The sequence below is a fragment of the Mustelus asterias genome, chromosome 20 (assembly GCF_964213995.1).
Source record: "Mustelus asterias chromosome 20, sMusAst1.hap1.1, whole genome shotgun sequence".
Taxonomy (NCBI): Eukaryota; Metazoa; Chordata; class Chondrichthyes; order Carcharhiniformes; family Triakidae; genus Mustelus; species Mustelus asterias.
Window position 1 is genome coordinate 63039364 of NC_135820.1, and position 27696 is coordinate 63067059.

General features: G+C 43.6%; 1 protein-coding gene across 1 annotated transcript; it reads right to left on the reverse strand.

Moving 5' to 3' along the window:
- Positions 1–6312: 6312 nt before the first annotated feature.
- LOC144508580 (homeobox protein TGIF2-like) lies at positions 6313–26949 on the reverse strand. The gene is made up of 3 exons (XM_078236683.1): positions 26649–26949; positions 25156–25403; positions 6313–8524 (listed from the first exon to the last, which is right to left on the reverse strand). The coding sequence occupies exons 1-3, from the start codon at positions 26665–26667 to the stop codon at positions 8000–8002; spliced, it is 792 nt and encodes a 263-aa protein (XP_078092809.1). The 5' UTR covers positions 26668–26949; the 3' UTR covers positions 6313–7999.
- Between the last annotated feature and the right edge of the window lie 747 nt (positions 26950–27696).

Here is a 27696-nt window from a genome sequence, read left to right on the forward strand (position 1 = left end):
GGCCTCCGGTTCCACCGGCTAGTCCAAGTCGACTGCTCTCCGTTCATGGGGAGCATGTCAATTCCTCGCCAGTGAGAATCTTTCCCGGCGAGGCCATAAAGGCAGGAGAGCTGGGAAGACTGAGCACCGGGCTCACTAATGACATGTAAATATCTCTTTAAATACATTTCTATATAGTAACCTTCCCCGATTTCCAGCGAGAGGCTGACCCCGCTCGTAAAATGGTGCTGGTTGCAAAAACCAGTGCCCATCATGCTAATTGTTTTGCGCCCAACTTTACAACCATGTCACAACCGTGTCGCGCCCGAAAACGGGTGCAACGTGATGGTAAAATCGTCCCCATTGAGTTTCAGTTTATCCCTTCATCCAGCATGAAATAGAGTCAGGTTGACTGGAATTCTATAGTCCTTTTTTGTTGTTAATCCATCCTTAAACAAAGGTGCGTGATTTTCCTGAATGCCTGTGAATGTCACTGGTTCGTTAGGTATTTGCTTGAGACCGCCTGAAGCTCAAAATGCCAAAGTTCACATGATTTGCAGTGTCCACTTTAAAGGTCTATGTATGTCCAATTTTAAAAGTATTAACTACAAACTTCATAACGTACTGGGACATGACAATAAGGAAGGGCTTGAGCAGTTAATCGTTTGCGGACACTTTGAATGTTGTGCAGAATGGATCCTTAGCCAAGGGAAATGGTAAAAACCAATCCAGCCACATAAATCAGTCTCTCGTGTGTCTCTTTCCTCGTTTTCAAAAACTGCAGCAATGAATTGGAATCCTGTGTGCATCGATGACAACAAATAATCCAGCATAGACAAAAAACAAAGTACAGCACAGGAACAGGCTCTTCGGCCCTCCAAGCCCGTGCCGATCATGATGCCCTAACTAAACTGCAAAAACATCTTCTACCCTTACTCGGTCCATATCCATCTATTCCCTCCCTATTCATGTACCCATCCAGATGCCTTTTAAATGTCGCTAATGTGCCTGCTTCCACCATTTCTGCTAGCAGCGTGTTCCAGGCACCCACCACTCTTTGCATGAAAAACTTACCTTGCACATCTCCCTTAAACTTTCCCCCTCACCTTGAACCTGTGTCCCCTTATATTTGACACTTCCACCCTGGGAAAAAGCCTCTGACTATCCACCATGTCTATGCCTCTCATAATTTTGTAGACCTCTATCAGGTCTCCCCTCAGCCTCCGTCTTTCCAGTGAAAACAATCCTAGTTTATTCAGCCTCTCCTCATAGTCAACACCCTTGAGACCAGGCAACATCCTGGTGAACCTTCTTTGCAGTCTCTTCAAAACTTCCACGTCCTTCTAGTAGTGTGGTGACCAGAACTGCACACAATACTCTAAATGCGGCCTAACCAAGGTTTTGTATACCTGCAACATGATTTGCCAACTCTTGTACTCAGTGCCCTGGTCGATGAAGGAAGCGTGCCCACATGCCTTCTTAATCACCTTGGCCACCTGCGTTGCCACTTTTAGGGAACTGTGGGCCCGCACGCCCAGATCCCTCTGTATGTTAATGTTCCTAATGAACTGTAATGTGCCATTTACAGTATAATTCACACCTAAATTTGATCTTCCAAAATGCATCACCTCACATTTGTCCGGATGAAAATATCTGTTAAGGGACGAAGCAAAACATTTCATTTTTTAAAAAACATCTTTGAGGTGAGGCCACTAAGTTGAAAACCTGTGATCGGATGGGGTGGAGCAGGGAAAACTGTGTTTGTGTGGGTTTCCTCTGGGTGCTCTGGCTTCCTCCCAGTCCAAAGATGTGAAGGTTAGGTGGATTGTCCACACTAAATTGCCCCTTAGTGTCCCAAGATGTGTAGGTTAGATGGATTAGCCATGGGAAATGTGTGGAGTTAAGGGGATAGAGCAGAGGTTGGGGTCTGGGTAAGATATCCTGTCAAAGAGTCGGTACAGACTCAATGGACCGAATGGCCTCTTCTGCACTGTTGTGACTCTCTGAAAAGCGTTATGGTGGATTGAGTTGTGCATTTGCAGTGTTGCACTCAAATCGTCTGGCTATACACAAGGCATCAGTATGTAATATGCCATGTGTTTCTTAATTTGACATAATTTTAAAACATTTTGATGGAAGCCCTCAGGACACAAGACCCAACCTTTTATAGGCCGACTTTCCCAAATATACAGTCCCTATGATTTGCTGTTCATTTAATTACCATGCAAAGTTACGGGAAACAAAGCTGGAATTTCCTAAAATGTGCTTCCAGGATGCAACAACAACATACACGTTGCAAAGCCAGACCTTTCATGCTAGATTTGCATTTTAGAAATCTATACTTAAAAGTCAGACTGCCTTGTCTCAAAACCATGACAAACCTTTTTTTATTCATTCATGGGACATGAGCGTCGATGGCTGGCCAGTATTTATTGCCCATCCCGAGTTGCCCAAAGGCATTTGAGAGTCAACCACATTGTTGTGGCTCTGGAGTCACATGAAGGCCAGAGCAGATAAGGACGGCAGATTTCCTTTCCTAAAGGACATTAGTGAACCAGATGGGTTTTTCCGACAATTGACAATGGTTTCACGGTCATCAGATTCGTAATTCCAGATATTTGTTACTGAATTCACAATTCCGCCATCTACCGTGGCGGGATTCGAACCCAGATTCCCAGAACATTAGCTGAGTTTCTGGATTAATAGTTTAGTTCCCAGCTAGTGACCCAAGCTGGGGATTGAACCTGGGTCCCTGGCACTGTAAGGCAGCAATGCTAACCACTGTGCTACCGTGTCTTCCCTCCCACACCTTCGAAAGGGCTGGATTGTTTATGTTTTCCTTAAAATGAATTAATGCCTTAAAATGGACTGTAACAAGTACCACTAGGCCATCGCCTCCACAGAACCTGCTGAGAAATAGTGCAGCAGCCAAAGGGGGAAGAAGTCATATAATAGAAAGATAAAGAGAATTGATTTATTATTTAAAAAATGACCTTTATAAATTATAAATTGTAGAAATTATAAAATTAGCACCACATTGACAAGTTTTCAATTGCTGTAAAAAAAATGATTGATAACTGCTCCAGCACTCCCAGTCACTGCCGGTGGAGCTTTGTTACAGAACACATATCTAGTCTATAAATTCACCCCACTCCTAACTTTTATTAACCAAAATGTGCATCAAATAATTATTGCTGATCCATTAGTTCTCAGACTTGGCATAAAGTCAACACTCTTTCTTTTAACTGTAATCTTTACAGACTAACGAGTGACCATTGGGAATCTTGTCCTTCAACACACGCAGACTTTAAAACTCGCAAAAGCAATTTGTTGCCTCAGCCATTACTTCCTGCTGTGGGATTTAAAGCATAAACGTCTGTCAGATGGTTTAAATGCTGCTAACTGCTGCCATTACATCATTTGTAAGCAGAGCCTAAACCTACCAAAGCATGTCCATTACTCCATTGAGCATATATGTTGATTAAATGACAGCTGCATCAGGATTCCACATCACCATATTTCAGCTGCTGGGTGGCAGAGAGGTTACGCTGATAAAACATTTAAACAATCAAATTACAATGAAAGCCTGGTGACCAGTTTACACTTGTAGTTAGCAATACCCTTGGATTCTCTTCTTTCATAGAATCCTTACAGTGCAGGAGGCCATTCAGCCCATCGAGCCTGCACCGACATCAATCCCACCCTGTTCCCATAACCCCACATATTTACCCTGCTAATCCCCCCAAAACTAGGGTCAATTTAGCATGGCCAATCAACCTAACCTAACCTCACATTGGACTGTGGGAGGAAACCGGAGCAGCCGAGGAAACCCACGCAGACATGGAGAGAAAAATGCAAACTCCACACAGTGACCCAAGCGTGGGAATTGAACCTGGGTCCCTGGCGCTGAGAGGCAGCAATGCTAACCACTGTGCCATCGTGCCTTCCCTCCCACTCCTTCGAAAGGACCGGATTGTTTATGTTTTTCTTAAAATGTATTAATGCCTTAAAATGGACTGTAACAAAACCTGATTGGATATGTACCATTGCAAATCTCAACATTTTTAATTTTTGGTCTAAAATGAGTTTCATTTATGTGAGCGTTGTCTTATTTCTCCAGTCAGTAACAGAAAGGTATTAATCCAAAGGGAATAATAGAGGTTTGTTACAGTCCTGGTCACATTATTGGAGGTGTCGGCTTTCATAAGAAAAAAATGGTTTCAAAAAACAATGTGTAAAATTAATTTGTCAAATCTTATTTGAGCTACATCCTATCATTTATAAATGCCAGCTACCGACAAGGAAAGTTTAATGTACAAAATGTGTTACCATGTGTAATTTCTGTATGAATACTGTAGTTAAACATTGAAGATGAACTATTTTGTTTCTCATGTATATATGAGTAAATACTGCCAAAACTGTTGAAAGGTTTTCAATTATACCACTGCATCTCACTTCCTTTGTCCACTATCTTTATACGGAAGTTTTTTTTAAAAAAGGTCTTGTGAGAACACAGTAGTAAGGGGCAGCACGGTGGTTTAGCACTGCTGCTTCACAGCACCAGGGACCCGGGTTCGATTCCCGGCTTGGGGTCACTGTCTGTGTGGAGTCTGCACGTTCTCCCTGTGTCTGCGTGGGTTTCCCCTGGGTGCTCCGGTTTCCTCCCACAGTCTGAAAGACGTGCTGGTTAAGTGCATTGACCCGAACAGGGCTGGAGTGTGGCGACTAGGGGAATTTCACAGTAACATTTATTGCAGTGTTAATGTAAGCCTTACTTGTGACAATTAAATAAAAGATTAAAATGAGCATATTTTCTTAATTGAGGGTTATGTCTGCAGCATTGTCACTAGAATTTCAGTAATGTGGTACAGCTGGAAAGTACAGCTCTCAAACTACATCCATTCGAAGTGAAAATGATTAGGGATATAATGACAAATGTTGGAGTGAAGTTGGTTTATGCCAGCAAATGCAAAAGAACTGGCAGTGAATCAGCAGCTAATTTTCCACCATCCCCAACCTTCTTTCCACTGAAGTTCAACAGAGTGATTATTCTTTTGGAGACTAAGCTTTGCCCAAGTAAATGGAAAATAAAAACTGCATGGCAAAAAAGAAATCAGCAGCCAATTTATCAAATATAGTATAGTACTGCTGAAGTAAATCAAGTTAACCCACCCCTTTGTCTTTCAAATTGGGTTGTTCCAGGGCAGAACATTTTCAACTGTACGACGCAAATCATTTATTATTACTGGTGATGACCGCAAACAGAGGCAACAAAGTAAAGCTCCTTTCATACTGAGGCTGCCGGTTCCCAATGCATGCAGCTTGCATTGTAGGCTCTAACCTGAAGGTAAGACACAGTCAGATTCATTAAGGCAATCTACCAAGGCAGCCTAACAGATCTTCCTGGAGTATTAGAACATAGAACATTACAGCGCAGTACAGGCCCTTCGGCCCTCGATGTTGCGCCGACCAGTGAAACCAATCTAAAGCCCATCTAACCTACACTATTCCAATATGATCCATATGTTTATCCAATAACCATTTGAATGCTCTTAATGTTGACGAGTCTACTACTGCTGCAGGCAGGGCATTCCACGTCCTTACTACTCTGAGTAAAGAACCGACCTCTAACATCTGTCCTATATCTATCACCCCTCAATTTAAAGCTTTGTCCCCTAGTGTTAGCCATTGTGTGCCATTTTGGTGTCCTTATCTGAGGAAGGATGTCCTTGCTACAGAGGGAATGCAGTGAAGGTTTACCAGGATGGCGGGTCTGTCATATGAGGAGAGACTTAAATCGGTTAGGATTATATTCATTGCAGTTCAGAAGAGCGAGAGGGGGTCTCATTAAAAAAAACTTACAAAATTCGAACAGGGTAGATTCAGAAAGAATGTTCCGAGGTGAGGAGAAATTTCTTCACCCAGAGGGTGGTGAATGTGTGGAATTCACTGCCACAGAAAGTAGTTAAGGCCAAAACAGCTCTTGGGGCTAAAGAAATCAAGGGATATGGGAGGAAGGTGGGGAATCAGGATATTGAATATGATCAGCCATGATCAAAATGAATGGCGTAGAAAGCTAGAAGGGCCAAATGCTCAAGTCTAATTTTTATTTTAGTAAACTGGCATCAATTCACTAAAGAAGTCTGGTGACAACACTTTAGTATTCACATAAGGTGAGCAGTTCAGCCCTGGTGACTCACAGGGAAATTACCAAATCATTGATGCGAGGGAAACTGTATGACTCAACCACAATGAAGTCATGCCAGGAGCTTCTGTCCATCGTAATCTATGTGGTTATTAGTTCAAGAAATTAGACCACACATCAAAAAAACTGAATATTCTGTTACCGATTTAATGGTAAAATAATTACAGAACTCAAAATTATCAAACGTCAAGAATTTTATTAGAGTGGTATTAAAAAAAATTCACAGATGTGATCAATGTTCCTGTAAGACAAAAGAATGGAGTTGAAAGAACTCCCTTTAAATATTGCACAGATTGAAATTGAAGACTTGAATAGTTGGGTGGTCCCTTCAAATAACAAAAAAAAAACCACCGTCATAAGGCACATTTGCATTTATCTCACTTATATACATGATCTGCAAAAGCCCCTTTTTGCATTAACACTGAACCAAATCGTTTAAAGCTTCCAACACAAGTAGCATTTATTTAAACTCCATTGTAGAACCCCAGGTACAGAGTTTGGTCACGTATAAGATTTACAATAAAAGGGCTGATGTGTGAAACAGCTACAAGAACAAAAGTAAATGGTCTGAACACAGATCCGTGCGTTGGCCAAATGCAGTTTGCAGGGATGGTCTGTCTGAAAGACAGCTGGTTTCAGTTCCGATCTCACATTGTACCACTGCCACACACTGGAAGCAAGCAGTACTTTGGTTATTTCAGGGTCATCATTTTCTAAACCATACTTCTCTTTAATTTCTCCCCCCACCCCCCCACACACTACATTTACTTATGTAACCGTCCTGAATGTCATCTACCAAATAAGTTTTAGAATCCAAAAAACTTATGTGAATCCCAGCCTATCAGATAATGATCTTAGCACTACTGTTTAAAAAGGAAGTTTCACATCACCTTTAACAATGTACTACATTTTTTTAAAAATTAAAAAAAAAAACAGATAGCTACATTCACAGATAGAACTAACAAATAGAAATTAGTTTACCTTTTTTAATAGTTCTGTACTCAAGTTACAAATGAATACCTCAGAGCTAATGTCACATTGCTATATCAATCTATTGAGTAGTGATTAGAGGAAGTCCCACTTTTATCTTATAATTTGCCTCTAACAGAACCACAATTTAAAGTTACAATTCTTCAGCTCAGTAGTAAAGATCCATTATATACAAATGAAAAAATATTCTCCTAATATCTTATGATTGAGATACTTTTGCACATATTGAGGACTAAAGAATGTGCAAGAGAATTTCCTGCTCTGGTCATCCACACTACTTTGGGTTATCTTGACACTGCACTTTTGTTTTGTACTCAATACATCTGTTTCAATGACAGCAGCGTCACTTAAGCAAAACAACTATAAGACCAAATCTTCAAACAAGACACATTGGTCAGTCAACATAAAACCTGAACGAATTAGGTAATCTTCAGTTTCTTGAAGTACGATTATAGCTCACTTATATTTGCAGTCAAAAGTACAGAATGCTAATAATGCTTACTATGTTGCAGTCCCAGAACCTACAGTTTGCAGAGTGCAAAGCTACAATGGAGCTTCTGAGAATACTACTTAAAATAATTATTGCAACCCTCCAAATCAAGGGTCTACAATCAACTGGACAGCCACGGGAGATTAACCTCGAGTTCAAGTGGACAGACCTTTCAAACTATTTCCCCAGCTAGAAGAAATGCAATCTGAAAATCATTTCTCCAAGGCGGATTTTAAGTAACGCGCTACTGCCCATTCACAGACTAGAACCGGCCGCAAGGTTTCAGATATCTAAACTTCCACCCCCATTCATCGTATTCCTTGACGCGTCGTGTTTTAAGACGAAATCTTGATATTCTGTTTCTGAGATTCCAGTTCGGCAGCCCGCTGGAGTGCAACATCCACCAGCAACTGAAACCCACTGAAGTCTTGATGGAGCTCTGGTGGAGTGGGAGGTGGTGTGTTGAACAGCCCGTTATTTGGACTGGTTGAATCTGTGCACGTCACCAAAGTGGTGGGGTTGTCAGTGTTAAACAGGGGTCGAACTAACTCTTGGTCAATCAGTTTTGAGGTTTTCTTACTATCGTCGCCAGAGTCTGGGCAGAAGAGTAAAGGCATGTCTTTAACCATCGACGCCGTTGCATGGCAGATGACAGAAGGCCGAACAGATGCAGACAAAAGACTGGAGCTTGGAGCTGAAGTGGAATTCTCCGACGGGCTTGGTCCAGCTACACCTCGAGATGGGTTTAACTCGGAGGACTTGCTCTTGCGAGAAATGGTGAATTTAAGAGGGTCTTTGCCATCCTTCCGCAGCATGTCTGGTAACAATCTTCTCCTCGCATTGATGAACCAGTTGGAGACCTTAAAGGCAAGGGCAAGCAGTTATTTAACACCGTATAATTTCTCACTCTAGCAAAAAAATCATTAATACGCAAGAAAAAGAATTCCACCAACAATATGAACATTTCAAAATGAGATTTTTATGCGCTGTAAAATCCTGCTGGTTGGAAACCCTCAGATAACCCCACAAGCTTCTGTAACTTAACACCATATGAATTAATGTAGCATTCCAGATTTTTTTTAAAACATTCTTTGTCGAGTTGAACCACCCCGAAACCTTCACTCCCTTAATCTAGTCTCGCACATGCAGCAACAGAGGTTGTTCACTTCTTTCACTTCAGCTTTGAGTTACAGAACTTATCCGAAGACTAACCGTCACTATGGGAGTTCCTATTTATGTGGTGTCCGCGGTACTAGTTCAAATCGAAATGGCCAACATTAAAAGTCTATCTGTTTTGAGGCCTGTGACGGACACAGTGCCATCCTTCACCAGCCTGATTTCTCTTTCCCTTCATGTGCCCTTCTAGTTTGTATTCCCTGTTGGTTCAAAACTGCTGAATCTCGAAAGCGGCACTAGCAATTCTATTTGCCGATGGAATCGGCTCCTGTATCAGCGTGTTTCGGTGAGGGATCGCACAAGAGATTAGGAAGCTCCATTTACAAAAGGGAGTTGCGAGATTCGAATTTTAAAAAGGGGGCAGAAATTCTGAAGAGCGGAACAGCAACTCGAGAATGCTCGAGTCCCATTTGCCGCGGCCGGCAGGACAAAGCCTTTGTAAACAAGCACTGATGTGAAAGCAGCTTGCCTGCCCCAGAACACATGACAGCATGGGCGCGTACTACACACTGATCAAGTTGTGTAACTTGAAACCAGTGCAGAAGGAGTTGCCGCTACGGTCCTTCGAATGTGCACTGAGCAAGTTAAATGTGTTGCACAAAGCGTACTCAGTTAGTGGTGGGGGAGGGTGGTAATGACTAGAGTAGGCATTTGTAAGGAATCCAAGGCACAAACAGACCAGGCAAAATGAGTGAAAACTGAATGCAAGACCATGCCTGAAGTATACAAGCAATCCAAGACACCAAATTATAGACTCGAGGCTGTGTCACAGAATTTAAACATTTTGAAGTGACTTGAGCAAATAAATCTTTTTTTCGGTTCTATTTTTGGCCAGCCTCATTGAGTTTCTTTAAGATAACCTTTTTGTTTTGCTGGAATATTCAGCCTTCTTTCATCATTTTGTGAGTTTATCATTTCATTACAGAGATCCTTATGTGCCTTGAGCACCCAACTTCTGAATATTTGGAAGCCAAACCAAAAGAAAAAAAAACATATTATGCTCGAAACTTAGAAATCAAGAGAGGGATTTGGGTTTTTTTTTTAAAAAACATGCAATTAGAAGGAATGGATATACATCAAAGATAAGCAGCAGTGGTTGTGGGGGGGGCTGAATAGTGGGGTTTTGTTTGCCTTCGGGGGCACCATTTTAACTGCTTTCAGATTGTTCCTTCAAGTTAAGATTCTGGGAGCAGTTTTCCAATGTTTATACTGTCGAATCTGTTTCCACGGCAGACTCGCAGATCCAAACTGGGCAACCAATCTGCTGCTGGGCTACAGAGAGCTGATCTGGCATTTGAAACCAGGTCCTGGAATCCAAATTGAAACGTCGAAGCAACCAAAGTGATTTGCGTTTACTGGCCAAGACTGGATTGTTGGCCCCGGTTGCCAATCAGAAACTTTAAAAAAAAGGGGGTGGGAGAAGTCCAGGCTTTGATTTAACACACGGAAAAGCCTTTCCTTTCTTGTTAAAGCTCCGGTTCCAGGCACTCAAAAACGAATATTTACCATTGTGTTGTGTTGAGCAAAGCAGTACTTAAATCCACCGAATCATGAGCCAAAGGAAGCTCTACCCCATCACTACCCGTTAAGTGATTTGACACAAGCAAAGAAAATCTAATGTTAAGCAAGGTAACGCACATTTGCATCCTGTCCATCAAACCGGCTGCGGTTTGAAATGTTGACTTTGATTCATTCCCCCGCAAGCTTGTGGGGGCTCCTCTCACTTTCCAGTCCACCAGCACGAGGCACAATTAACAGTATTGATTACGGTCAGCGCTGGAATTAAGAGGGAAATTTAACACCAAATCTATGCATTCAGTGGGCCGAGCCTTTTCAAAGCAGCACTTCCTGCTGCCGAAACAGCCCTTTTTAACCGTGGCACAGATTCGTCAACAAAAGAGAACAAAACAAAATGGCTTCAATGGACTAGTTGAAGTTCCCCTCCATGCCCCCCCCCCCCATCTCCCACACTTAAAAGTGTTCTTTTAAACTTATGGACGGGATTTTACCATTGGAAAAATAATCACTTTCAAATTTTGGTTCCTAGAATCATAGAATCCCTACAGTGCAGAAGGAGGCCATTCGGCCCATCGAGTCTGCACCGACCACAATCCCACCCAGGCCCTATTCCTGTAATTCCACATATTTACCCTGCTAATCCCCCTGACACCAAGGGGCAATTTAGCGTGGCCAATCAACCTAACCCACACATCTTTGGAGCGTGGGAAGAAACCGGAACAAACCCACGCACACACAGTGAGCCAAGCCGGGAATTGAACCCAGGTCCCTGGCGCTGTGAGGCAGCAGTGCTAACCACTGTGCTGCCCCTGGAGCGGAGTCCCTTTAAGCATTTGGTATTCAAGCGAACACCTTCCGACAAATCCTACAACCAACTAGATTGTTCTCTGTGGGTTAAGTTTTTCACTCAGAGGGTGGTGGGTGTGTGGAATCGGCTGCCAGGAGTGGTGGTGGAAGCGGATTCGATTGAGTCTTTTAAGAGACTTTTGGATAGGTTCATGGAGGTTAGTAAGATAGAGGGTTATAGATGAGCCTAGAAGGTAAGGAAATTGTTCAGCGCAACTTGTGGGCCGAAGGGCCTGTTTGTGCTGTAGCTTTTCTGTGTTCTATGTTCTATAGAGGTCTCGGCTTTAACTTCTCTCCTGCACCTCTTAACACCATCAATAAAACCAGAAAGGGCTGGAAATACTGAGTCGGTCTGGCAGCATCTGTGGAGAGAAAAACAGCTTTTGAGTCGAATACGGCTCTTCTTCAGAACCTGAAGAAACCATATTTGGCTCCAAACTTTGGCCGGAATGTTACAGCCGCTCACTCTGGAGGAATTTTCCCATCCCACTGCAGCGGACGGAAATTTTGCCGGCCGCCAAATTCTCCGACTTCGCTGCAGCGAGTGTGGGGCGCGAATAGCTGGCAAGATCACACCCATTAACTCTGCTTTCTCTCTTCCCGGACGCTGCCAGCACTTTGGTTTATTTCCGATTTCCAGCATCTGCAGCATTTTGCTTTCACCTCCTAAAACCATACCCAAACTACTGCCATTCTGATCACTTTAGGTGACAGTATCGAGAACTCCTAGGTCAGGCAAGGCAGGTTTGGAGTGCAGGGTAAATACCGACCTCTTCCTTCCCAACAATATCCTTTACTGGAGCAACAACAACCTGCAATAACATGGTGCATTTAACATAGTAAAGTGTCTCACTGTACTTCAGAGGACCGCACACAGTCAGCCAAACTGGGGGATACTCGGAGAGTTGGCCTTGGTCAAAAAGGTAGGTTTTGAAGGGTATGGGTGTGGGGGGTTCCACACCTTAGGGCTGAGCTGCCAACAGTAGACATCGGAAGGGAGGATCAATGTGCTATTTTCCCCATATCCTTAATCTGAGTCTGAGCGAGACTTTTTATTAGGCACAAAATTGGGGACAGTTCAGTTCTTGCAGGCCACACCCTTTAGGAAGCACAATAAGAAAACTAATTTCACGTACGATCTCTGCAATCGGCAGACCGAGAAGACTTTCAACCCGTTGGGTTTGAATCCAGAGGTGACGAGCTACCATCTAACCTATGAGACCAACCGCCCTCTTTTAAAATCCACTTTCTAAGCAACATTCAGAGTGGGGAAGTGGTTTTGTTTCTAATTTAGTCCACACACCGGAGAGGTTTCATCTGCTTTCTGACAGGCAGGTATTAATGCATGCATTCTTTCTCACTGAGTCCCCTTGCCCAACCCTTTGGTTTCACAATGGAAGGAAATGTGATAAGGTAAAACCTGCCAACAGTGCTAAGTGAGAGGGTGAACGAAAGGCAGGTGTACATTTTCTTTGTTTCGTAAGTCTAGCAGCTGGATCCTGGCAGCCTTTATATTTGCAAACAAAAACAGAAAATGCTGGAAAGACTCGGCAAGTCAAGCATCACCTCCAGAAAAAAGGAAAAATGAATGTTGACATATATTCAATAATTAGAAGGGAAAAAATATATGGGGCTGTAGGGAAAGAGCATTTGATCAATTGAATAGCTCTACCAAAGGGTTGCCATTGACACAATGGGCTGAGTGGTCTCTTTCTGTGCTGTGTCATTGTATAATTCAATGATTTGTTAAGTGTGGCCTTCACCAGAAATGCCCTTGTTTTGACAAAGGGCTGAAATGTCAACAGTTTTCTTTGTACAGTTGTTAACCGTCTTCCTAATGCTGCCAACATTTACAGAGTGGGTTACAGCACAGGGGAAACTTTCCAGCCCATCAAATATACATCAACAGTCTGTAACAGCAATCCAGCTAGTCCAACTTCCTTGCCCTTTCAGCAGAGGCCTGCAAATGTATCCCACTCAGGTGTTTATCCAATTCCCTTTTGAAAGCCAGGATTTAGTTAATTTATTAGTGTCATAAGTAGGCTTACATTAACACTGCAATGAAGTTACTGTGAAAATCCCCTGGTCGCCACACTCCGGCGCCTGTTTGGGTACACCAAGGGAGAATTTAGCACAGCCAATTCACCTTACCAGCACGTCTTTCGGACTGTGGGAGGAAACCAGAGCACCCGGAAGAAACCAATGCAGACAAGGAGAGAACGTGCAGACTCCGCACAGACAGTGACCCAGGCCAGGAATCGAACCCGGGTCCCTGGCGCTGTGAGGCAGCGGTGCTAACCTCTGTGCCACCCTTAATTAAATCTGCCTCCACCACCCTTTCAAGCAGTCACCTTTGATTCTTTGGCCAATCGCTTTGTGTTCTTTGGTTCTTGAAATCTCCATCAAAACAGTTTCTTTCTATCTACCCTGTCCACAGCCCTCATGATTTTGAGCCCCGCTATCAACCCCTCCCAACATTCTCTTCTCATTGCACCCCAACAGAGATTGGTGTCAACACTACATACAGCAAGGGTTGAAACTTAGGCCTTGCTGCTTCATGTACTTACCTCATCAGTGAGAGCTAATAAAAGGGTTTGGAATGTTTATGCATAATCCTGGTGTCTCCAATCCACCCACATAACTGATGTTTCTCATCACTGGAACCATATTGGCACATCTATCCTTCCTACTGCCTCTGTTCCTCCCTCAACTGTGGTGCTGAGAAGGGGACACCATCCATTTTGATCGAGGTTTTCTTTTATTAAAGTTACAAAATTGAACTGTTTTTTCATAGAATAGATTCCCTACAATGTAGGAGGAGGCCATTTGGCCCATCGAGTCTGCACCAACACGCCAAAAGAACATCTTACCCAGGTCCATCCCCCCGCAACCCCACGCATTCACCATGGCCAATCCACCTAATCTGCACATCTTTGGACTATGGGAGGAAACCGGAGCATCCGAAAGAAACCCATGCAGATATGGGGAGAACATGCAACCTCCACGCAAGCAGTCACCCAATTAAATCTGGGTACCTGGCGCTGTGAGGCAGCAGTGCTAACCTCTGTGCCACCCGTGCACAAAAGTTCAGATTTCAAACACATAGTATCACTACTAGGATCTGGCTGTTTATTTTGGTTTCATCTCTGGCTGGAGCTAAATCCAGTGGCACGGACATGGCACTTCAGTGCAAAAGTAGCGTTAAACAATAGGTGTCGACTGTCAGACGTCTCTGATTAACCACAAATGATGCAAATAAATCTCACCCAAAGCAGTTAACTACGATTATCAAGCAAGTGAAAATGATCAACTCTGAAACAAGCCCCAAGGAATCCCTGCCCTACATCTAACCACCTCACTGTTCCTCCTTCCTTTACTCTCTCTTTCACCCAATTGGCACAATCTTACCACCCGTTCACACCCTGCTGATGCTGCAAGTACGGATGGAAAATTTGGCACTTAGCCAAATCTCCCTTCACTCCAACGGGACCAGATCTTGCCCGCATGAACGGCCGTAAGATTCTCCGCAATATCTCCTTATGTGGCTCGGTTTCATACTTTGTATTAATATTCTCCCATGGAGTTCCATGAGACATTATATTTACATAGTGCCTTTAATGTAATGCAACTTGTTGTTGTTTCCATGTCGATCCTTTGGTGAGAATCATTTTAATTTCCAGCATCTGCATTATTTTGCTTCTATCCTTTAAAAGTGAATGAGGTGGTTAAAAAAACACCACTGAGTATAGTGAGAACTGTAGGAATACAGGTGCAGTTTACAAAAAAAAATTGCCTACAGCGCAGGAGGCCATTCAGCCCATCGGGTCTGCACTGACTCTCTGAAAGAGCATCCCACCCCAGGCCCTATGCCCATAACCCCATGCATTTGACCCACTGGTTCCCCCTAACCTGCACATCTTGGGATACTAAGGGACAATTTAGCATCACCAATCCACCTAACCTGCACACCTTTGGACTGTGGGAAGAAAGCAGAGCACTCAGGAGGAAACCCACGCAGACACGGGGAGAACCCCACACAGGCAGTCACCCAAGGCTGGGATTGAACCCGAGTCCCTGGCGCTGTGAGGCAGCAATGCACAGTTGTAACTTAAAGTTAATGTAAAAGTTTAACTGGTTCAACAGTCTATATTGATTGAAGTGACCCCAAGCAGAGAATTTTCAAATGGATAATGAACAAGCTGGGGTCCCGCTTTCCTGATCATTAATCGGGTGACAGGACAAGACTCAGTGGTGATGCACCCTACAGTAGAACAGCCTGCCAACAGTCACTGTCTAGAGCCACATAAACATGGGCAATAGGGGCCAAGTAGGAAAGCACACGCTATTTTAAGCTACCTAAGTTGTTCTGAGTGCGTGGGATGGAACAGACCACAAAGGCAGTCATGTTGCGCTTGTGTGGGGATCCCCTACAGTTACTTATACCTTCCCAGCGGACCGCTCAAATTCTGAAAGATAGAAGGGGGTGACTCAGAAAGCATATTTTTGATGAGCATATACACAGGAACAAGGACTAAGTCAACCAGTGTGAAAATCCAATGGTTAGGTGCGTCTTCCCCTCCCCCAAAAGGTCACACTAAGACACAAATATTTGGGACATATAACTGCTGTAAGGGTCCAATAAAATCTCCAGATTTCTGTCTCAGAACAATTCCCCATCAGTATATTCTAGAAAGAATGTGCTGCAGGTTATCCTGCCTTAAGCTGCAGGGATCTTTTCACTCCTGCAACCCACTTCTTTTTTTAAAAAAAGACCCCTTTTGTTCTATTTAAATTGGTGCCATCTTTATGAATAACTATGAACAAACCTGCTGAAAACAGACCGTCTTTGACAGACAAGAATCAACTTCAGTTCCCAACCACGGAAACACTGGACTAGGAGTCGGCCTAACCCAGAGTGAGGCCTGCGTGGAGCTAGCCTCCATTTAGCATTTTCAGGTGAGCCCAAACTAAATACCGCCCCAATCCATCATAAAAGTCTAGAAATGTATGTCTGAACTGCTGCATTTGAGGAGATTTCAGTGTTACGTGCACTTTTGCTACATCTTTCAGACGCTGAAATTGAGTGGATGTCCGACACGAGCGACCTTTTGTAGCGTGGCGTGGCGGCTGAATTCTCCATTTTAAATGCACTCAGAACAGGAATAGACACTTCACCGAGGGCAGGATTTGAGAAGAGAGTGGATTTTAGGAACTGCAGGGTAAACAGGATGTGGATTCACCTCTGACGTCTACTTCCCTGCAGCCTACTTTTTGTCTGAAGTAATCCATCACAGGGACACAGATGCATAGCAGGCTGCAGTGTGTGTGTGTGCGCACACACAGCAATATATGTCAAAAGAACAGACCCATCTGGACAGCAGAACAGCCACCCTGCTGAGATCCTGCGATCACACTTTTTTTTATAACCGGGTTCTTTGAAAAGTGGCTTCGAGGATTTGCTGTTTCTCCTTCCCACTGGTGCAACTGTCCTTTTATGTTTAATGTTGTTTTAGCAATATAGGAGGAGAGGAAAAGATGAGACTACCAACAGTTCACCTGCATCGAGTCCCTTATTCCTGCGCCTCTAGCATGAGGCACATTGCCTTAACTCCGTGCATTGGTTAAAAAAAGTTTGCACAAAATGGTTTAATAAAATAAGGTGGCGCTGGAGTGAGGCAACCTCTTACAAGTTGTCCCCAGCAGACCCTCTAATTCCATTCATTACCCCCTTTCTACACTGTTAAAATTGAACTCCAACTCTTCCAAACTTTTTAATAATGGTCTTTTTAAGTCAATACTACATTCTGCACCCTCTCCTGTCCTTCTCCCCTATGCACTCTATGAACAGTATGTTTTGTCTGTATAGCGCACAAAAATCAATACTTTTCACTATATCCCAATACACGTGACAATAATAAATCAAATCAAAAAGTTTCCTCTTTCCCATATCTGTTGAAGATAATTTTCAATTCTGTGCCAATGCCTCCACGTCTCCAGCACCTTGGCAATAAATGATTTTTCCATCGCGTGTAACCTGATGATAGTACTGACATGCAAACTCAATCATGGGAATATGGAGGGGGTACAACACCACCGAGGGCATCTCTGTCTTAGCCCAACAGCCCTAGATGTGCACTTTCCAGAGGCAATCACTGGGATAGCAATCAGTAATGGAAACCCCAGCTGACTTTCTCACCCCTCCTTCGGTTTGGAGTCATCGAGACCAATCTTACTTTCTGTGACACTGCACCCCAACAAAGATTGGTGTCGACTCTACAGCGAGCAAAATTGAAACTTAGGCCTTTGCTGGTTCATGTACCTACCTCGTCAGTGAGAGCTAATAAAAGGGTTTTAAATGCTTATGCATAAACAACAGCGAGCCATGTATACTCAATTTATTTCTCCGCTGAGTTTTTTTTTTAAAGCAAGCTTCAGAAGAGCAGAGGTAAATCAAGATCACAGCCACTATTGCCATGCCCTTGCATAAAGTCCATGGAAAGGACAAATTCTTTTTAAGCCACTTATGTTTTGATTTTTGGTTCAAGTACATTTAGAAGCAAATCTTTGTAGCACTATCACATATGGAGGTATTTAGAAAAGGTAACCACAACTATAAAGTCAGTTCCTATATCCTGAATCCAATGCTAGATTTTCCAACAGAAGGCACTGTAAACCAAGTGTCGGGAAGCTAGGCTTAACACAAGGTATTTGCACTTGTCTTGAGGTGCAAATGCTTACCCCGACCCCCCCATTAAATTGTCTCTTTCCGGCCACTGGTCACAACCTGTACTGCAGTGATTTTGTTGTTACTTTAAAACAACCCCATGTTTTGCATTTGTAGAACAGACAAATAATAATAGGGAAGAAAAGCAAATCAATACAAATTTCAAGTTGCACATAGATCATTAGGACTATGGGGACAAAGAGATCACATGACTCAGCAACATAGTAACAATGAACAGGACATATGTTTGAGAACAGTGGGAAATGAAAACTAAAACTGACACTCTTTTTAAAAAAAGTCAATTTTCAATTTAAAATTTTGGGTTGGGCCGGCTGTAAAACCCAGCAACATATTTTGTTGCTGGAAGGGAAGAAAATCTTGAAGACAATCTTGCATTGATACAGTGCCCATAGCCTCTGAAGTACTGAAGTGTGGTCAATGTAATGTGGGAAACACCATCAGCCAAAATGCGCACAGCAAACTCCCCAACAAAAGCAATGAAATGAATGACCAGATCACCTGGTTTTTTAAGTTTTAGATGAAGGATAATGTTGGTCTTTGACACAAAGAACTCCCTTCAATAAAGCCCGAAGGCCTTTCACAACTACCTGAGATGGCAGACGTGGCATCGGTTTCACAAAATGGCCTCCTACTGGCTTTATTAACTAGCCTTCCTCAGCCCTCTCAACCTGTATGCAACTTTTGTCACAGTTGACCACACTGTTCTGCTGCAATCCCTATATCGTGCAGCTGGGTGAGCCTGCCTTCGACTGGTTCCACTCTTATTTATCCAGATAAGCTCGATAAATATCAGTACTGTTATCTCCGGCGTCCCTCCCGCTCCATCCACATGCTACACTTGGGTGACAACAGAACATCAGGTTTCACATGTATGTGGATGGCACCGAGCTCTCCCTAACCACCACTTTTCTCGACTGCTTCACCGTCTCTGACTTGTCACACCAATTGTCTTGACATCCATTATTAAATGAGCAGAAACTTCCTCCAACTAAGTACAGGGACGACCACAGCCGTTGTTTGTCAGTGCCACTAACTAAATTCCCTATGCATCTATTCCATTCCTTTCCCTGGCCACTGCCTCGAGACTCAACGGGCGTGATTTTATGGCCTCACTCGTCCCGAAACCGTAAAATTCCGCCCGAGGTCAAAGGACCTTTCCACTGTCCGCCCCGTTGCCCACTCCGATTCCCATGGTGGGGTGGCAAAATTCTGGCCAACCAGTCCATTCAGAACAAAACCTTAGTGCTGAATTTGACCTCGAGATGAGCTTCAACCCACGAATCACTGCACCACCAAGATCTCCGCAACATAACCCGTCTCAGCTCAATTGATGCTGAAATTCTCATCGACATCTTTGTTAACTATAGCTCGGACTATTTCAATGCTCTGCTGGCAGCCCTCCACCTTCTCCTACTCTCCATAAACTTGAGCAGATCCAAACTCTTGTTGCCTCTATCCTAATCCACATTAAATTTTGTTTATCCACCATCCTTGTGCTCTCCGACTTACATTGATCCCAGACCAACAGTGCCTCAATTTTTAAATTCTCATCCTTATTTTCCATGTCCCTCCATCACCTCGCCCCTATTTCAGTAACCTTTTCCAGCCCCACAACCTTCAGAAATTTCTGCGCTCCTCTCCGTGTGGCCTCTTGTTCGTTCTCAACTTTAACTGCTCCAGCCACTACTAGCAGCCATGCCTTCAGCTGCCTTGCCCCAAGCTCAGAAATTCCATCCCTACCCTCTCCATGTCTCTACCTGCTTTTATGATCCTCCTAAAAACCTCCCTGTTCCTATTTTTTTCTCCTTTGTGTCCCAGTGTCAAATTTAGTTTCTTTACCATCCCACGATGCATGGGATGCTTCGCTATGTTAAAAGCGCTATATAAATCTAACTTTTTGTTACTATCTTATCAGAATGACACCACCTCTGACAGTGCAGCATTCCCACAATACTGCACAGAAGTAGCAACCTAGATTACGTGAAGTCTTCAGAATGGGCTGGGGGAGGTGGTGGTGGTGTCGTGATATTGTCACAGGACAAGAGACCGTGAATAATGCTCTGGGAACCAGGTTCAAAGGGCGGCACGGTAGCACAGTGGTTAGCACTGCTGCTTCACAGCTCCAGGGACCTGGGTTCAATTCCTGGCTTGGGTCACTGTCTGTGTGGAGTTTGCACATTTTCCTCGTGTCTGCGTGGGTTTCCTCCGGGTGTTCCGGTTTCCTCCCACAGTCCAAAGATGTGCGGTTAGGTTGATTGGCCATGCTAAAATTGCCCCTTAGTGTCCTGAGATGCATAGGTTAAAGGGATTAGTAGGTAAAATATGTAGGGATATCATCATAGAAATCATAGAAACCCTACAGTACAGAAAGAGGCCATTCGGCCCATCGAGTCTGCACCGACCACAATCCCACCCAGGCCCTACCTCCATATCCCTACATATTTTACCCACTAATCCCTCTAATCTACGCATCCCAGGACACTAAGAGGCAATTTTACCATGGCCAATGAACCTAACCCGCACATCTTTGGACTGTGGGAGGAAACCGGAGCACCCGGAGGAAACCCACGCAGACAAGGGGGTAGGGCCTGGGTGGGATTGTGGTCGGTGCACTCGATGGGCCAAATGGCCTCTTTCTGTACTATAGGGTTTCTATGATTCAAATCCCACCACAGCAGATGGTGAAATTTGTATTCAGTCAATATCTGGAATTAAAGATCTAATGATGATCATGAAACCATTGTTGATTGTCATTAAAAAAAAATCTGATTTACCAATGTCCTTTTTGGAAGAAAATCTGCTATCCTCACCTGGTCTGCCTACATGAGACTCCTGTATTCATTGGAGTTTAAAAGAGTGAGAGGGTAGCTCATAGAAACTTATGAAATTCTAACAAGACTAGACAGGGTAGATTGAGAAAGAATGTTCCTGATGGTGGGGGAAATCCAGAACTAGGGACTAGTTTGAGGATAAGGGCAAACCTTTTAGGACTGAGGTGAGGAGAAATTTCTTCATCCAGAGAGTGGTGAATCTGTGGAATTCACTACTACAGAAAGTAGAAGAAATTAGATATCGCTCTTGGGGCTAAAGGAATCAAGCGATATGGAGGGAAGGTGGGATCAGGATACTGAATTTGATAATCAGCCATGATCAAAATGAATGGCGGAGCAGGCTCAAAGGGTTGAATGGCCTACTCCTGCTTCTATTTTCCATGTTTCAATGATTCTCTGAAATGTCCTCTGAAACGGCCGAGCAAGCCACTTAGTTCAAGGGCAATTAGGAATGGCTGCAAATCCTGGCCCAGCCAGCGACGCCCACATCCCATGACTCAGAGGTGCGACTGATAGCACTTGCATTCGGTGTCTGCAGGAACATAGTAGTGCTACACACTAAACAATGGTTACGACGTTAATGGAGGCAAAATAATGACTTCCTTTCACAAGAACACTAGCTGATCTGAGACATGGCTGAAGGTTCGTCTGGAACACAAATGTGGAGTTGCTAAGACACAGTCATGTTTAAACTTGCCTGTCCATTTTAAGGCACTGCTCTGATACTGCTTGTGGTGAACTGGTCTAAAGAGACACATCCTGAGGGTAATTTTCTGCTGTTTAACAGCCACTTGTAAATTCCCAGCTCCTGCTGGTCAAGGAAAGATAGGGTATCAAGGTCAGAGGAACGGCTGCCACACTTGCTTCTTTCTTTCCCCCCCAGTATACTAAAAGCACTTGTCTGAAGCGTGTCTGGCACAAAATAGACCCAAGATCATGTCTTTTGATAAAATATAAACGTTTGGCTACATAGTTCACTTCAATGCCTTGAGACACACACATGATTTCAAAGCAAGACTATTAAGAGCGTAGAAGTCATTTACTCAGCCTATCTGAAAATACTGGGGCAGATTAACAAGGACGACTCCACTTACAATTACAGCATCAATTGTGTAACTGGCATCATCACGAAAAGACAAACTGATCCACTGGTTTAAAGGTCAGCGTTTTGTTGCTTTGCAACTCAATAAAAGGCAGCAATCTACTATTTTAAAATCAAACATCTAGCCGGCATTTACTACATGCGCAGTCATTTTTGTTTACATACTTTAGAGATGTGCCCAATGGAAAGTTGGGCTTGGTGGAAATGAATCCCTTTGTAACCAGGACATGTGGTGAATGTAACCCGAATGTGAAGGCTTAGTTCTTCATTAATTACAAGGAAATACTAGATACCCTAACCCAAACATCTGCCGCTCACAACTCATTTACTCAGCGAGTCAGCCTTCGATTACAGCATGAAAAAAAATACTTGATTTGCATTCAGTCAGGCTCTTGGAATCTGCACATGCTAGGCATACTGCAGGAGTTAGATGCAGTGGCTTTTCACTGTATATACTGTTTTTTTTAAAGGAGGTGGAAAAGAGGCTTGTTAATCTGCAAACTAAAGTACAAAAAAGACAATCGTCCCAATGAATCCACTCTTCAATCCCTGGTTCAATGTAATTAAATATTCTGGTAATGCTTGTCAAGGGGTGCCTAACTCATAACTCCACGGGTGAAATGGACTCTGAACACGTTTAGGCAACCAAATATTCAAATTTAAAATGTTGTTTTGTGAAGGGCCTTTATATCTAGAAACTTAATCACTTTTCCTGAAGCTCACAGCAAACAAAATCAAAAGGAGTTACTTGTCCTAACTCCTATGAGATAGATGAGGCCACAGGCAACAAACACTGACAGGAAATGGGTTTCGTAACAAAGTTCCAGACCAAGATGGGCATGTCGACTGAGTTAATATTTTGACCGCTGCACACTGACTGTCAGAAACATCATGGGTGTACGAGTCGCTTGCTTTTATCCCCTGCTTTTCAGTCCAATAGTTATAAACATGCCTCCAAACGAGTTTAAAGATCTATTTTACTGCTTTAGTCTGTAATAAAATGTCCATTAAGTCTCAGTCACAGCTTTCTGTAAAGTTAATAGGACCACATGAAAGAAAAAAAAAGCTTGGATCGATTGCAAGAAATCACAAAAAGCTATGGCCATGCGACAGAGCTCCATGTAGGAACTGGTTGGTTTCGCTTTTGCTAACAACTTCAACAATCAGCTGTACGTCCCCAAAATACCCCAACACAGTCACACTCTGTGGCTGGAACTAAGCCAGGACCATACTACAATACCTCTCTTTAAGAGAAACTCATGTTAGAAAACACTCAAGTGAATGAACTCCAATCCAAGCCACATTAACATATTTAAAAACTACCACCGCTTCAAAAAAAAAAACACCTACATTTACAGCATGATTTTAACAAAAGAAAACATTTCAAGTTACTTTTCAGAGGGATAAAGGAAAAACGGACCCCAAGCTAAAGGAGAAGTCATTGAAAGGAAAGAGAAAATCCTGGGTCAAAGAGGAGATTTTAATGTGATCTACAAGTGAGGTGCAGAGTAGATAAATGGGGGGGGGGGGGATCTCAAGGGCTAAGAGTTGCCAATGGTGGCACAAAGGAGGAGGTTACACCCCTAAGTTGAGAAGTCTTTTTTTTAAATGAAATTCTCCCTCATTGCATGCATGTGAACATAAATCAAATGCAAGAACAGACAGCAATACACAATAACGCTCACCCTCTTAATAGAACTATGGAGAAATATTTAAAATAAATGGGCTAAAGAAACCTTCCCCCATCAGTAAGACAATTAAGCAAGCTTTAGACCGCAGTTATTCATGATGCACTGTGTTTGAAATATTTAAACTAACCCCTTCCCCAGCCAACATGTCCTTCAGGGCACAGGGTCATACAGCAGGGGTGTCCAAACTGTTACCCTTGAGACTCAGAGTCTGACTCTTGAAGGCCAAGTAACCTAATGCCATCTGCATTCCAATTTCTTCTTTGCCCTGCTTGAATTTCATAGAGCGACTGGATTGTAAAGGGATGGTTTTAACCACTTTTTACCCGATGGACAAATAACTCCAAAATCATAACATTGACATTTGTTGGTTTCAACTTCTCTTGAGCTATATATGAATTAGGTAAACCTGGATCTAAACTTTTTAATGTAATCTCTCTCTAAGGTTCTGGCATATTTCAAACAACCCCAGCAAATCCTAACATTCAGTGCTCTTAATGCACTTTATCTCTAATACTCTCCATTCTTTTTAAAACTTCTACCCATCTTCCACCCACCCCCATAATTGGATTCTCCTGTGTGGCATGTCATCCATGACAGACATGCTATTTCCAGGCCTCCCTCTCTCCCTGCGTCTCTAAAGCTGACTGCCAGTGAGATACACAAGAGCAAACTGAGGATCACACTCCTCTCGACTTTGCCTCCATGGCACAGGCGAGGTCAGGAACTCTCAACTGGAGCCAGGCAGACTTTTGAATGGACCTACCTTATATTAAGTTGATCTTTCTCTACACCCTAGCTCTGACTGTAACACTATATTCTGCACCCTCTCCTTTCCTTCTCCCCGTGTACACTAGGTATGGTATGCTTTGTCTGTATAGCGCGCAAGGAACAATACTTTTCACTGCATCCCAATACATGTGACAATAATAAATCAAATCAAAGCATCCAAACTCTGACCACTGCTCTGCTAATTTAGTTAAACCTAAATTGGACACGAGACCTCTCCAGAGCATGGTGACTTCTTGCAAGCTTACCCTCTAATTCCTTCACTCTCACTCTATGTATTTAAAACTCAAACTCTTTTAAACTCTGGAACACACCCTAGCTGTGACTAACACTACATTCTGCACCCTCTCCTTCTCCATGAACGGTAGGCTTTGTCTGTATAGCGCGCAAGAAACAATACTTTTCACTGTATACTAATACATGTGACAATAATAAATCAAATCAAAGACTGCAACACTACATTCTGCACGCTCTCCTTTCTTTATGAACGGTATGTTTTGTCTATATAGCACAAGAAACAATACTTTTCACTGTATACCAATACATGTGACAATAAATCAAATCAAAGACTGCAACACCAAATTCTCCACCCTCTCCTTTCCTTCTCTACGAACGGTATACTTTGTATAACGTGCAAGAAACAATACTTTTCACTGTATAGTAATACATGTGACAATAATAAATCAAATCAAAATCAGACAGACACACACACAATCAGGCTGCAAAAGCGATGAATTAACATTGAAACAAGTCACAAGAACCTCAAGGACACACTGAATAACGTCCCCTTCCTTACCTGCAATACTGTTAGATTCGCCTGCCCGGACAGGCTGAGCTTCTCCTGCTCGGATGGATAAGCATTGAGTCGGTGCTCGTACAGCCAGTCCCGCAGGATCTTCACCGACTCTTTGGAAAAGATCACATGTCGTTTCCTCTTCTTGGAGTGGGCCATGTCGGAGGACAGGCTGCTGCTGCCGTCCTCGTCTCCCGTCTCGCTGTCTGACATGGCCATGTCCCCTGGTCTGTTCTGGCTACTGGTGAAGGCTGCAGAGAGAGAGACAGACACACACACACACAGAGGGAGAGGGAGGGAAGCAACGCCAACAGCGTTAGTTACCAGGCATTACTCACACATCACAAAACTACAACACAAAAGCCACTCGGGCAGATCACAACCTAAACCCCATTTAAAGCAGAAAATAGCGGGGGAGAGGGGGAGAAAAGCAAGTTAAGAAGTTGCTGGCAAAGCAGGGAAGCGGAACGAAGTCCCTCACTTAAACCACAAGTTTCTCCTTTCGAAAAAAAGAAACCTTCAGAAGCATGCATGCTCCTTTATTTGCCCAAAGGGGGTTGGGGGGGGGGGGGGTGTGAATCTGCAATTAATTCTAAAGGGAGCAAACATCCCTGCAAAGCAGTCCTTGCAAAACTATTTTCAACAATAAAACATACACATTTTAAAACAAATCTAGCTGTGTAATAAGAGGGAGGGAGGAGGGGGAAACAGACAATAAAAAAAAACTTAGGAACAAACTTTGCCGCCATTGACAAGTGGCTGAATACTGTCCCTTTTGTTGATGTGAAACAGGAACTTGCAAGGGTATTCCCAGCTCAAACTAAACCCCCCTCCCCACCCTCCATCTGTCAGACCAACATTCCCAAGAGGAAGTTGGCTAACTTTAAAATAAACTTTTTTTGGGGGGGTTGGGGGGGGGGGGGGGAGAGAAAAGTCTGCAAAGAAAACAAAAAAAAGAGTTTCACCATTTCACCTCGTGTGAAGAAATCCCAGTTTCTGTTTTAGTGAACTAACTCCCAGCACACACACACTCTCTCTCTCTCCCTCCACACACAGACTGTTTTGTTTCTAATACACACTAAATAAGATTTGGGGACGCGTGCTTCCAAACACAACAAAAGGAGCCGAACACGTCGACTCCAGAAAGATGCCATGCTTTCTTATCCTTCTCTGTTTAAAAAAAAGAGAAGCCAGGGACATCTAGAGAGAACCATTCCGCATAACAAGGCCACTCACTCATTCACACAGATGGAGACTTCATGCATTTCCCCTTTCCCAATCACACACAAAGATTTAAACGCTTCTCGACCAGATTCACAGCCAGGCTGCGGGAAGAGAGAGAGGAAAAAATAATAATCCCAAAGCAACTAGCAACAAAAAAAAAGAGGGAAAAATAAACAGCTAACAGCAACCCCCCAGCTCTGCCCTATTGTTCAGGACGCCAGCGCTTTGACAATGTGCCAGTTACACTGCAGCAAGGTCACACCTAAACTTACCTTTCTTTGCAGCTTTCATCCTCTCCCACTTTCTTTTTAGTGTTTCCGTCGGACGATGGAGTTTGGATTTTGTAGCTTCATATAAAAAGTGTAAAAGGGGGAGGAGAGGGTCAGGGGAGGAGGGGGGTTTTGGAAAGAGCACGTTGCGTCTGTCTCTGTGTGTCTAGTGTGTGTGTGTGGAGCGCTGCTGCTGCTCCACTCGTCTCTCTCCTGCGAGGACAGCGTGGCGCAGTTAAACAAAGCTCGCTCTCTCTCTACCTGCTGCGGATCCTGATTGCAATGCTGCTGACTTCCCCCCACCCCCCTCCTGACAACTCCTGACAGCTCACCCCGGAAACGACCTGACACTGACGTCAGCTGAAATCACAACTTGCACTGGAGCTGCAAGCAGGCAGCAATGTGACACACACTTACTCATTCACTCTGTCTCTCACACACACTCTCAGTTAGTCGTTCTCACACAAATACACTCACTCTGTCCCTCTCACACACACTCACGCTCAGTCTATCTCACACAAACACATCCATTCTGTCTCTCACACAAACAAACACAATCATTCTGTCTCTCACACTCAGTGTCTCACACACTCTCTCCCTCACACACAGCCTCACTCTGTCTCACACATACAGCCTCACTCTGCTTCGCACACATACACACAGCCTCACTCTGCCTCACACACATATGCACACAGCCTCACTGTCTCACACACACACTCACTCTGTCTCACTCACGCTCACTCGTTCACTCTATCTCACACACTCACTCTGTCTCCCTCACATTCACACATACACTCACTTGTTCACTCTCTATCTCACACACTCTGTCTTCCTCACATTCAGACACACTCACTCATTCACTCTCTGTCTCTCTCTCACACACTCACTCTATCTCTGCCTCACACACTCACTCACACACACTCACTGTCTCTCACACACACTCACAAACTCTGTCTCACACACACTCTCACTCCGTCTCACACACACTCTGTCTCACACACACACACTCATTCAATCTATCTCACACACATACTCACTGTGTCTCTCTCTC

What these genes read in the sequence shown, in the direction of transcription:
- LOC144508580 (XM_078236683.1), bottom strand. An exon ending in CGAATCTAACAGTATTGCAG is followed by an intron (nt 8,525 to 25,155) that starts GTAAGGAAGGGG and finishes CTTGCCTTTAAG; the next exon opens with GTCTCCAACTGGTTCATCAA.